Here is a 14,299-nt window from a genome sequence, read left to right as displayed (position 1 = left end):
TTTACTGATACACAATTACAACTGGTATCTACCATCCCATTAGTGCATCAAAAAAAAATTTTTTTTTTTACAGGTAACTGTAACTTAGTATATCTGAGACTTGCCTCCTTTTTGTACAGCCGAAACTACCTGTGTACACATTGAGTAAACAATGCAGGCACAGCTGGAAGAATCAACACCGCCACTAAGAGGCAGGAAGAAGCCACCCTGGCCGGACCTCCTAAATGAGAAAAAATTAGAATTTAAAAAATCAGAAATACAACAATATATAAAGGTAAATCTATATGAAAAATTTCTTAAGGAAAATAAGCTAGAAACAATAATCTACACTTGTTTCTCCTTTCACCTTCTTATCATTCCACAATGCCCCTATATTTAAACATCTCAGGTTTTGATGTTCTGTGTTAATTTTTCTGCTAAAATTTTTCCCCACATATTTCCCCTAATGTCAAACAGGCATTCTTTGATTACAATGTCCAGGCTGTTTCAGGAGGAACCGTTAACATTTTAGGAGAGGGTAATGCAGACCATTTTGAATAAAACATTCCATGTAATGTGTCCAATTTTTATTTGTTACAGAAATACAGTATGAACCAAACAAAATAGTCATAGAATGTGTAGCACAGGTGAGTGATTAAGTTCAAAATTGATATTCATAAATTCCAGCTCCAAGTTTTGTAGCTCTTCTGAGGTTGTCTTTTTATTCTTTTATGAGCGCAGCACTATTCATAATCTGAACAATCAATTCATTTCATGTGTTAATTTTTACTTTGCAGACTTTACCTTTCAACAATCACTACAGGCAAAAATACTTGATAGTAAGGTCACATGACCTGGGCAGCCAAGAAATGTAAGCATTTCTATTGATCCATATTCTGGGAGATCTTAGGTTTAGATTGTGTGTCACTAGAACGTGCAGTGGTCTCTTCATGTTGGAAGAATGTACCCTGCTTGTAGCCATAGGAACCTCTTCCAATAATTAAGGAAGTTAGTTTTCAACAAAATGTAGGTAATGGAGCTCTGGAAGACACACCAGTAACACAACAGGTCCAATCTACCATACTACACTACGTATTTCAGACCCACTTCATAGGCTAATCAGTTTGCCAGACTGGTTGTAAAGACCAGCCCATCCACAGCTCTCACTAGTACAACTACATGTGGCCACTGACAACTGCCTGGTGGACTTGGTCTGCTGTGAGCCCATTATCATTGCAGTGTACTGATGGACTGTGGTTTTGCAAACATCTGGATAAGCATACAGTTTACTACTGGTGGAACACACATGGATTTACTGCTCATACACATGTGGATGGGTCTACTGATCAATCGACATATGGATAGTGGTCTCTACATAGATGCATTCTCGAAAATTTTTCTCCGAAAAAGCATGTGGGTTTTTGTCAGGCAACCAGGTTGAGTTACGAATGTTACCAGTATAATCACGAGTGAAAGTGGTTTCATCAGTAAAAAGTATTAATGAGATTATTTGATGATTTGAAATCAGCTGACACCAAATTTCAATTGTCTTCTTTCATTTCTTCCTTTAAGGTGTTGAATCTGCTGTAAATGATACACATAGAGTCCATGCATATGTAATGTCTGTTATATTCTTGCATGTGGAACTCTTGATTTGTGTAGGAATTTTGTATGTGCTTGTTGAAGGAGTGTGTTCTACTAACTGATAAATATCTTCTACTTCATCCACACAGTGTTAAATTACACATTCAGATGAAATATGACTGAAGGGCATTGCACCAGTCTTATGCAGTTTAGTGAAAAGAAGTAAACACTCTAGGTTGACTGGAATTTAATGAACTAAAGTTGACCATCAGTCCCTTGGTCAAGAGGCAGTTCATCTGCACAAAAATTTGACTGAATTAGCGAAGTATAAAGGAATAGGAAAATCAAGGCCCTGAAAGCAATATTGATGACAGAGCTGAGACATAATTTAAAAGGACGTAAAAGTATATGGGACGGATGGGCTAGTACAAATATCAGAGCAAATGAGGGATCTGCCAGGGTCATCTACAACAAGAGAAAAGTCACCTGCACTCAACCACATGACAACACGAGTGAGAGAGAAGACAGTGAGCCTTTTAATTGGGAGATTAGTAATAGTAAATGTAAAAGGTTAAAAACCTAAGAGACATTAGCCATTCCGACAATTATAAAATAAGACGAGAATAATAATTAGGTTGCAGGTGCGTCAGGCCAAGTGAGTGACCCCTGGGGCTCTGCATGAGATGGGGCTCATCCCCTCACAGCCATCCCATCCCTGAACCATTACAGTCAAAGAGGGGTATAGCATCAAAATGCTATCTCTAAAAAAGACAACAGAATGGGGTAGAAAAAAAAAGGGCTAACCATGTCTAAAAGCAGTTAAAACTGACCACAGCAGCTGGCAAAGGTGGTGCAATTGAGGATCCCCACACCTAGAATGCTACAGGAGACACACCAATACCAAACAACCTCACCCAACCCAGAAAGTAGTTTAGAACATTATATCTGAGAACACAAACCACTTTTCATGAAGAAAATGGAGAATCAGTTCAACTGTCTGTGAATATTAGGAGGCAAAGAATCCAGAAAACTAAACCTAGCATGGAGAGCCAGGAGGCGGGGGTATTCCACCAGAATGTGAGCTACTGTCTGTAAGGCTCTGCAATCACAACATAGGGCTGGTTTGTTATATAAAATAAATCTATTGGTTAATCCGGTATGATCAAAGCGGAGGCCACATAGGATGGTGGACTACTCCTGGGAGCAACAGGAAGAGGAGCACGCACCAATAGCAGGAGTCTCCTTTATAGCATGGCATTTATTACACGGGACAATAGCCCACCAGATTTTCCATCTCTGAATGATGAGAGGTCTTATATGCACCTAAAAACATGCACGTGGGGTAGTCAAAACAAATTATAGGTGAGTAACCACTTCTCTAGCCAAATAACTGGCCAGTTCATTCCCTGGGATGACCATAACTTTGGATCCAGAGAAAGATAACTGAGCAGGCAGTACAACTAACGTCAAAGAGTAACATTGATCAATAGCCTGCGGATTGCGCATTGAGTCATTACAAAATAAAAAGGGGCTGAAGGTGGTTTGTTGAACTAAACATAAGCCATCAACTCTACTATAAAAGACTAAACATTTTCAGCAAAAAATGTTGTTCCTGACTGGTAGGCAATGTGTATTCTGTCCTAACCATGATTTTAGAATCTCCAGTGTAAATGATAGTAGGACCCTGATACTCCTGTAGAACTGAGTGGAACAGCACTGGAAGCTCATGCGGTGACAAACTTTAGAACCTTGAAATAGATCAGTTCTAATTTGTGGTCCAGGTACTAGCAAAGGCAGGGGATGGGGCAGTTATGTGGCAAAGCATGGGGAGCACATTCTAAGGAGATTAGGTGAAGGTCTCCAAGGGATATTCCAACTGGCAATTCCACAAAAACCAGGTAACAGGGGATTAATGACCCTTGTATGCAAAAAGGTTTTGATAAGCTGGATGATCAGGAAGTTATCAGATAGTGACTGAACAAGTGAACATGAATTGTATCATTGGAAATGAAGAGGAAAGAGCCCCTCCCACCTCCCACCATTTGGCAAGGAGACTGTATGGGATTAGTCCTGAAGGTGCATGTGGAGAATCTTATTCTATAATGATGGACTGGAGCCAATGGTTTCTAAGCTGAATGTGCAGCAGAGTCATAAATATGGCATCCATAGTTCAGGTAAGACGAGACTAGGATCTACATGGAGAAGAGTAGCATTACCTGTACACCAAGAAGTGTGGGAAAAGAAGTAGAGACATGGGGCACTCATATCAGCTTTTTATCAGTGAGGAGTCCCAAAAGTCGGGATTGTGTAATAAAGTCCAAGCACTGAGTATCCACCTATAGGTCTCGGTCAGAATGAACAGTGGTATGGTGACAGAAATGCATCACTTGAGTTTCTGCAGGAGACAACTGGAAGTCATGAGAAAGGGTCTGAGTGGAGGCCCAAGTCATCAACGTACGGTGCATGGTTAAGCAGCAGTCTGACAGAGCTCACTAGCTCATTGATGAAGATGAGGAACAGTGTAATACTGAGTAAAGTGCCCTGCATGATTCTGTACTCTTAGACCAGTGGGGAGATGAGTAATTTTCCAATTCTAAAACAACTCGTGGGACAAAACTTTATGAAGAAAAGTTAGTAGGGATCCTTCAAAGCCCGAGTCATGAAGGGCAAGTAAAATGTGATTCTGGAGTGTCATATGACTTACGTAAGTAAAAAAAGACCGCAATGAGGTGTTGGTATTTAGAAAAGCCTATCAAGTTGTTGATTCCAACCTAACCAGATGGTCAACTGCAGAATGCCTCTCTTCGAAATCACGCAGATACTGGGGAAAAAGGCTTTACAATTCGATAACATAGCATAATCACTGGGCTACCTTCCTTTTTGGTAGTTTGCAGAGTATGCTGGTGAGGCTAAATGGTCAGTAGTTGTCAATGGATGTGGGGTTTTTGCTTGGCGTAAGTATTAAGACGATGGTACTGTTTCACCACTGTGACGGGGAAACACCTTCTACCCAAATACTATTGGAGACGCTAAGTAACTGAGTCTTTGAGTACCAGCCAAATGTTGGATTACTTCATTATGAGTCTAATTAGAGCCTGGGTATATTGTGTGATGAGTCATGAGCCTGAAGCAATTCCCAATCTGTGAAAGGTCCATTATATAATTAGGCATGACAGGAAGTATAGGACAAAGAGATGTCCTCAACCTATCTTTTATTCATTTGAAAGACTATGGAGCTTGGTCCATACATGGGAAGAAGAGACATACATTTCCAAGGAGCAGATGTAGCAATCTTGGTGTTCTTTCTTACTGTGCTTGATTCAGAGCGACTCGTTTTTAAGGGCCAGAGGAAACTGGCCCTCATCATAAATTTTGTGATATAATTTTATTTGGTGTAACAATATTATGCAAAGGAAAGTTGCTACTCACCATATAGTGGAGATGCTGAGTCTCAGATAGGCACAACAAAAAGACGGTCACACATAGAGCATTCGGCCAGTAAAGCCTTAAACACACACACACACACACACACACACACACACACACACACACTCAATTGCAGTCTCAAGCAACTGAAACCACACCGTAGCAGTGGGGTTTCAGTTGCCTGAGACTGCAGTTGTGTGTGTGAGTTGCGTTTGCGTGCGTGCATGTGTGTATTTTTTGACGAAGGCCTCACTGGCCGAAAGCTCTGTTGTGAAAGTCTTTGTTGTACCTACCTGCAACTCAGCATCTCTGCTCTATGGTGAGTAGCTTTTTTTTTTTTTTTTCATAATATCATTACATTCCATCCTGGATTTTCCATTGTTTAATTTTATTTGGTGAATTTTTTCAGTATTATATCAAGCAGACTGAGAATGACATGAGTCTGATGTAGTACAGGTGACACAGACCAGAGGTAATCAGGCCTAGTTTCCACTGCACTGCTACACAGACACCATGTTGCTCTGTGCTGTCAATAGCCGGGCCATTGGATCAGGTCCAGGAGCCAGCGTCAGGTGGCCCTTACTCCCTCCACACCCCCAGCTTCAAAACTGCAGTCACAGTGACATGACCAACCAGTTTCCCTTCCTCCGCTTCGTTACTAGCTGTAGCATCGCGTAGGATCAGCTTCAGTGGGCCCGGAGGATGGAGCAATTTATGCATAACTTCCTTCACCGCATCTCAGCAAACTCTGCTGTCTCTCTCCCCTCCTGTCCACTCGTTTACACAACATTTGGCGCCAGGAGGCTAGGATCTGTAGCTGGAGCCATACCGAGGTGATTCTGCACCCCTGGCAGAATTGCCCAAGCAGTGATGCCGCAGCCACAGTAGCAGCAAAAGCTGATATTTTATCTGAGCTTCAAAATATTGGAGGCAATATGTGACCTTAAATCCCTGTATTTTGCATTCACTGAGTAGGTTAGCACACTTCAGGAGTCAGGGAGGGTGGTCATTCCTGCAACTGATACAGACAGATGCTAGCGCACATGGTTAATTTTTGTCAAGTGGTCAGCCACAGCCTCCACAAACTGTTGTCACATGTGCACTGTTAAGGCGTATGTACGAAACACTGGCATTTAAAGCACAATATCAGGGGTGTGAAATATGGATTTGCACTGCAGTGATAACATGATTTTGATCTTCTTTGGAAGCAAATCCCCATATTATTGTCTGGTGAGTCTCCATGTCCACAATGAAGAAGTGGATCCTCCACCTCATCAAGTGGTCATGCAGTTCTTCGCCCATTTGTAGTTTTCATTTCTGGCGAAAAATTAATCATGTACTATGTTGTGGATTTCATGGGGTACCATGGTAACAGGCACATCACAAAGTTGTTTACAAAAGAATAACACCCAGGACTGGGTAGTGTTTGCCATCCTGAGATGGAACCACTTCATAATTTGCTAGAGCAAGAGAGTTCATATGTTTTCCGTATTTTATACAAACATCATTGGCTTAATAGAAAGAAAGGGCCCTCCATCTGTTCAGGCAAAAACCAGGAAGTGAGGCAAACAACCATCTGCAAGATGGACAGTTCTGTTGTTTGCTCATTGTTGAGACCGAAGAGGGCAACTCCCTACTGACAGGATGACTGGCACTGAACTATGTGCCCTGTCTGAAGAGGCTGCTGGTGCCTAGTGGCCACTGGCTGATAGCTCTGGTCATTTCATGACACCAAATATCCACCACAATGCTGCCTACTACAAACAAGGGATCTCTTACAAGGTCATCATCCAACTAAACCAAAGGCCACCTGGCATGATGGCAAATGCCCAGGGTGCTAGTACACCCAAATGGACAGACACCTAATCATAGCCATATGTAAGGACACGACAGCTTGGGTCAACAGTATGATCCCTGCATGGTCAGAGGCTATAATTATTAGGGTACATGATGACCCCCCATCCCTCCATAGAGACTGTGTACCATGCTGAGAACGGGAAAATTTCCCTACTCAGTTCACAAACATATAAGAAGCTTTGAAAAGGTGGAGGTCAAGCCCAGATGTGACTTAACTGAAATATGTGGTTTAAAATAAAATGAACTACATGGGGAGATGGCAAAGTTCTATCCGTGATTTAGACCATCAGCAAGGAATGTGTCCTAGATTCTAAGCCTGAGAAAAGATACAGTCAGAGAGTAAAACTGAAGCATAGAAAAGACTGCAATGGCTTGGTGCCCCATGATCGCCATGGACATTCTCACGAGTTGTGAGCCCCCTGGAAGGAATAAACACTCTTGAGTCTACTACTATCAGGTTAAGAAATTTTCTGTTGTACTCTATACAAGCAACAGTAATGTTTCCATTACAAAACTTATATACAAATACGATATTGGCATATTCAGTATTTGAAAATATGTGTGACATGGTCAAATGATCCATTTGAATTGGGAAATAATCACAATCACAGTTTAAGAAGTAAATTACATAAACTCTGGCACAAATTCACAACTAACTTCAAAACAAAAATGACGATTGATTAATAAAACCATGGTCAGTGGAGTACCAACATGCGAAATCAAAACTTACCTTTATAACCAGCTGCATGGCTGTAAGTAGCAAGAAAACCACAGGGAATGTGTTATTCAAATTAATTCACCACCACCTAAAATTTTTGCTATTTCTCCTGAAAAACACTTTCTTCCATCAGTCATTACTTTCTAATTAACAGTAATTAAAATGGCACAATGTATTTGGTTACAAAGTACCCTTTCATTTAAATTTACAGAAATAATTTCCATTATGTACAGTGCACTTCTCAATTCACCTTTTGAAACTCCCAAACAAATAATTTATTCCTAGTGTTTTCAGCGAGCTAAGAACTTTCACTGTTCCCAGCAAGAACTCATTATCAAGGAGAAAGAACTACCACGAGGGTGGCTGGCTGTATATGACACCATTTCATATATGACACCATTTCACATAAAGTGGATCAATTTTTGGAATAATCTTTGAGCTCAATATATAAGAAATCCAAGATCTCGGGTGGCATTCAACAGAAGACTGCAAAATTTCATGTGAATAAACTATCAGTGATGTGAGCAACATATCTGGATTACCCTTAGTGTTCTGCACATTTTTAAAATGCTGAATCAGTCACAATTTTCATGCTACATGAGGTTGAAGTTGTGGAAAGATCAAGTGCAACAATTTTACAACCAATTTGGAACAGTAGTAATTTTTGAGAAAATAAAGTACGGATGCCCTTTTCCTATTTGTGCTAAGAAGTTACTAGTTATCAATTTCACCAAACTGCAGCTGTTATCTATTAGTACTCTAGAAGTTGTTAATATGTGAACACACAAAAATTTTTGCATCAAATTTGTGCTTTACTGTGAGATTGAGCTGCTAATTTTTATCATCTTTTATTTTCTGTATTTTTAGTTCATTCTAAAGTACAAATATTTTGCACTGGAAAGCTTGCTTCTTTGTATGTTTTGGAGACTCCTCAACATGATTTAAAAACGAGGTTGAAAATAATTATGTCAGACATTCACAAACTATTGTTACACTTAATGTTTACTTTTTGTCTATATCTAAAAATGATCAATACATTATCACAAAAATGAAAATCCAGGATAGAAATAAGTCAAGTAGGAGAATAGGCTACCATTTATAAACTGCCCTCCACAATGATTCACTGACAATAAATGTAAAAATATCCAACTTGCATTTTATCAATTCATAATATTTTTGCAAGATAAAAGTAGTTATGTAAAAGAAGTTATATAAAAGTATCAATCTCTACTTGTCTTTTTTGCTTGAGGGCTTCAGTGACAAGAACTGAAAATAATTTACAAAACTTAAAAAGTCTCTGGTCCGTGATGTGAGTTTTAAATGACAAACACTAATTTCTTTTACTTTTGCCAATGTATTTTGGCATTTTTTTTAGTCCAAACACAATACTTGCCAATGCAATCCCGGACTGACCCAAGGACAAAACAAAAATTGTCCAACATGGCATCAACTTACAAAAAAGACTCTCACGTTTCAAAAATGATTTCCAAAGAAATTGCATTGATCAATCCTGTGACAATTTTGTACATTAGAAAAATAGAGATCCATTCATCAGTGTAAAATATAATTTGTATTAACATTAATCATTACTTTTATCTGATTTTGTATAAGTTGAATGCAAAAATACCTGGATGCCTAAATATTTTTGTATAAAAAGCATACTGAATATTTTCATAAATACCCAACACGATAAAGTAATAGAAATAATGAATTAATACAACAGAAGCACTCCAGTAAAAGTCAAGACTTGCACAAACATCACCAAAAAGCGTTATCGAGTGATTTATTAACAGTGAGACCAGCTTTGTATAAGTTGAATGCAAAAATACCTGGATGCCTAAATATTTTTGTATAAAAAGCATACTGAATATTTTCATAAATACCCAACACGATAAAGTAATAGAAATAATGAATTAATACAACAGAAGCACTCCAGTAAAAGTCAAGACTTGCACAAACATCACCAAAAAGCGTTATCGAGTGATTTATTAACAGTGAGACCAGCTTTGATAAGAATCAATTTGCTACACACTTATTTTTAAATGTTTCTACAAACATACTTCTGCTAGTACATACAGCCACTAATATAATTTCCAGACACACACTAACAACCACATTGCTTTGATTGTTGGTGGCAATCATCAAAAATTACCACAACAACAACCTTTGTGTCCTTTGATTCAAAGTGACTAATTTATTGACTATAATTAAAACGAGAACAGCATACCACTCATCTAGACAATTGTAAAAATTTGCTTCAAGCACTAGTCAGATCAACACGCAATCGTTTCCGGATGTGCACTGACTTATGCGTACAGAGTTTTAATTTCTGGTGGCAGCATGGTTGTTGGCGTGATGATTGTTGGTGGCTACCACTTTCTACTAAAAGGTGCAACATGTTAGCTAGTTAATGTGTCTGGAAGTGACAATGTGTGGGTATGTCTAGAACTTTAAGTACATCTGTACGATGATCTATACAATAGTGGTAGCCTGTGTGTGTGTGTGTGTGTGTGTGTGTGTGTGTGTGTGTGTGTGTGTTGTAATTATGGTCACAAAATTAGTCACTTTTAGTCCAAAAATACAATCAGCAGATTAACGCCAACTTAGTTGTATAGCCTGTAATAAAAATAAAATATGTTTACAAGGTGTTGTAGCACACTGGTACCCCATTAGTGTTTTTAAGGATGGATCCAGTTGTTGGCTCTGCCCTACCACCTTGCATAAGAGAAATCTGAACACGGTAGCTCATCATGAGAAACTTTTCTCAACCAATTTATTAGTTAGTACTTAGTTCCAAGTAAATTTAATGCTTTGCTGTAGCTAAATAATGGCTTTCGCATTTAGCAGAAATGACAATGCAATGAAACTTATGTGTCTTAACTGATGACAATAAGGACATGAGGTAGCTAAGTATGAAATATATTTCTTACGATTGATGCAGCCTTATGATGAATGTCTTTTCGGATGAAGTTTAAAATGACAATTTTTATTTCTTGACTATTTTATTCACACATTAAACATAAAAAACACTGATGTCGACAAGTTCTACTTATTTTGATTTTCACTAAACCAGCAATTTCTGGCAGCATTCTCTGTGTACTGTTAACTCGAAGATAAGCTTCTACGTTACAACCTGTGCATGAGCTGTGGGTAGATTTGAATCTCTTCACTGCAGATAAACTTGGTTCACACAATTATGCAGGTCTGAACATCAACGTAATAGTAGCTGCAAAACTGAACTGTTAGAAATTTATGACGTAGAAAATTTTTATACAAGTTTACAAGACTTATTTTATTATCAAATTTTCCATGCAACTGCCTGTCATACGCTACCTAGGTAGCAAGTGAGTGCAAGCGCTCATGATTGTATAGTTGCCTCCTGAACAGGCCTGGTTCAGAGTATCTCCATAACAAAATTAAAAACTTTTCAAGTACAAGAACACTTGCTCTTTCCAATGACACAAAAATAAATAAAATAACAGAGAATAATATTTAGCAAAATGACATGAAAAATTCAGAATTTTGATAACAAAAATTGTTGGATGTTAATACATTAGTAAATTCTTGAATACTCAACATCGTCTGTAGTTCAATAGAACTTATCACGCAACTAACTTCTCTGCAAACTGTTAAAGGTCACTCAATAACCTTTATTTGTTCAAAATTTATTACCATTACAAAATTGTTGAAAAACTGTCCCAACTGATTGTCCCTTAACTCTGAAGCCGTGTAGCATGAAAATGGTGAATGACCCAAAGTAAGATTTTAGCAGTATGTTGAACATGGTAGAATGTACATCTGATATGAATATCTCCCTTGGATTACTAATAATTTAAATTTTAATCCATCTTCAGGGGGTCCAGTCACTGATCATTTTCAAATTAAGGGCTTTCCAGGTTTTCAAGACAGCTTTGTTCCATGTTACTTTCCTTTAAAAAAATTTGAGACTAAAACATTTTTTCAAAATTTTATATTGATAACTTTTAGAATATGCATTATTAATTACAAGTTATTTCTTTAGTAGTATAAATCACAGACACAAATTGAAACATTTTTAAAATATTAAATACTATACATTAATTTACAGGCAATAAAAAATAAAAAATTACTAATTCTGTTTTTACAAATGTATACACATTGTAACTTGCTGATTCAAGAGAAAACACTGTAGAAATTTGTCATGATAAAGATGAAAAGGTCATTTCTTTAAATTTTCTATCTCTGCCAAAATCTTTGAAGCTTGACACAACATACGAGGTCTGTACAAAAATTTCCGGAACTTTGTTCACAAAATTTTTCTATGTTTATCTTTTATTTATGGCGCATGGTCTCTTTCAAAATACTCTCCTCCACCATTGATACACTGCTTCCAACATAGTTTCACTTCCGGAAGCAGTCTTGGGATGCCTCTTGCTGGTTCACGCAAAGTGCTGTCTGTGAATTTTCTTTTATTTCATCTATTGTTGCAAATCAGGTCAGAGAGTATGGAGGACGAGGCAGCACAGTGATTTCATTTTTTGTGCAATAGTCATGCACCAACAGGGATGACGGTGTGGATGCATTATCGTGATGCAAGAGCCATGAATTGTCTCACCAGATTTCAGGCCACTCTTAACATTTTCTCGCAGTAGTCCCAACACATCCTAACAGTACCTTCGATTAACAGTTTATCCCTGTGACAGGAATTCATGATGGACTAACCCTTCAAAGTCAAAGAAAATTATCAGTGTGGCTTTGACATTTAACCTGAGCTGATGAGGTTTTTGTCATTGAGAACCTTTCCTGACCCATTGTGAAGATTGAACCTTGGTCTCAACAACATATCCATAGACCTACGTCTCATCACCAGTTATGATTCTCTTAAGGAACATCTCTTTCTCAATTGTGTGACCTAAAAGCTCTTAACAGATTGCGAGGTGTATATAATTCTGATCTCTCGTGAGCCGTGGGACAAACTTGGAAGCAACATGATGCATTCCAAGATGCTGTGTCAGGATTTCATGACATGATCCAACTGAAATGTTACATTCTTCTACATCCCCTCAGGCAGTCAGTCTTTGATTGGCATGAACAATTTCGTTGACGTTCCTGACATGAACGTCGTTGGTAAATGGTGGAAGGCTTCCTGAATGAGAGTCACCTTCAATTTTTGTCCAGCCATTTTAAACCATGTGAACCATTCATACCACCGAGTATGACTCAAGCATTCATCACCATAGGCTTCCTGCATCATTTGGTGTGTCTCTGTAAAGGTTTTCTAGAGTTTCATGCAAAATTTAGTGCAGGTGCTTTGCTCCTATATTTCTATCATCTCAAAATTCGCAAACTGTGTGACAACGTTCTACTCAATACAGCACTAAATAATAACTAAGAGACATACAACAATGAAATTTCCAGCAGTTACGCATTAAACAGTCATCTGCAGAGATGCCAACTGCATTTTGCTCCAACACACCTTAGGTGTGAAATTACAAATGTTCTAGAATTTTTTTTTACAGATCTCATATGTGCTCTTTTTGTTTCTAATTCTTTGATTTCAGCTTACTTTCGTTTCTTCAATAATCGTTCCTCCTCTTTCACCATCCTTCGCCTTATGTTTCATATTGTCTTTGTACAAAGAATGTGCATTGTGAAAATAGTGTGTAAGCCTTTTGTCTATGATTAAATTGTCAACTCTGTGTTCTGGATTGCGTCACATATGTACCTCTGAGCAATATGGCCATTTTCTGTTTTATTTTCAACTATAATTTCAGAGTTTACAGAAAAGATTTGAGCAACAGAAGTAATTCCATGTGAAATTATTTTAATAATATCCACAAAATCTTGGAATTTTGGGTATGGCTTTTGTGTTGACATTAGCTGGTACCAGCACACCATGCGGCATAGATGCTGCGAGACAACAAACAGAGGCCGACGACAGAGTCACAGGAAACGCGCCACCAACACCCCCTCAGCCACCAGTATTTAGGATCGCCGTGACAGACTGGAGGGAGGGTCTGTTTGAGTCTGTCGAACTGATTAAGTTCCAGTGTCATCAGTCACAGCTCAGCAGGAATTGCTGTAGCCATCTTAGAGACACGCGGCACATAGCAACTATAATTGTACTTCACCAGCAGTGAGGTTCACGCGGACGATAAAGAAGAGCATGTACCACAACGAATATCTTAAGTAAACTTTCCATTCTTATGAATAAAGTACCTAGTTAATCTACGCATGCAGTCTGTGTTACAGAAAGAGGATAGTGGCCACCAAAGTACATCCTCTCCTTGCTTCCCATGGTACTGCTCTGCAGAGACAATGAGACGAAATAAAATCTTTGAAGATAATTTGATTACATTAATTTAGAATTAAAGGTGATTTTTACTTCTCTTGTAACATTTAATCTCATCTTCAATTTTTCTTTTTCTGTAGACCTTCACAAATTCAAGTTTGACACGGTCTGCCTTTGAACCTAACATTTTTCCATTTGACACCAAAATTTCAAAACATGCTGCCAATCTTCTCTGAGCTACTTCTTGGTTTAATGCAGTTCTTGGATTCAAGCAGGAAATTGCACATGTTAAATTGTATTTGAATGGCGATCTTTCTCGCAACATCTCTATTATGCCAACAATGTATGTTCACATATTTTCCTTTAGCAACAATATTTCATCTTCAGATACATTTCTAATTTTTTTCAATGTACTTCTTGTGGCAAAGGTCACACTGAACCTTATCGATGTAATGAAATTCTTT

General features: G+C 38.2%; 1 protein-coding gene across 1 annotated transcript in view; it reads right to left on the bottom strand.

Annotated features, from left to right (window-relative positions):
• LOC124789074 (glutamine-dependent NAD(+) synthetase) overlaps positions 1-14,299 on the bottom strand; it is a 196,639-nt gene that overhangs the window by 105,696 nt on the left and 76,644 nt on the right. The window contains exon 9 of the mRNA XM_047256365.1: positions 105-220. Coding sequence (XP_047112321.1) covers positions 105-220 — 116 coding nt within the window. The remainder of the gene's footprint in view (positions 1-104; positions 221-14,299) is intronic.

The sequence above is a fragment of the Schistocerca piceifrons genome, chromosome 3 (assembly GCF_021461385.2).
Source record: "Schistocerca piceifrons isolate TAMUIC-IGC-003096 chromosome 3, iqSchPice1.1, whole genome shotgun sequence".
Lineage (NCBI taxonomy): Eukaryota > Metazoa > Arthropoda > Insecta > Orthoptera > Acrididae > Schistocerca > Schistocerca piceifrons.
The sequence above is the reverse complement of the archived record's forward strand: the minus strand, read 5'-3'. Positions and strand labels throughout refer to the sequence as shown.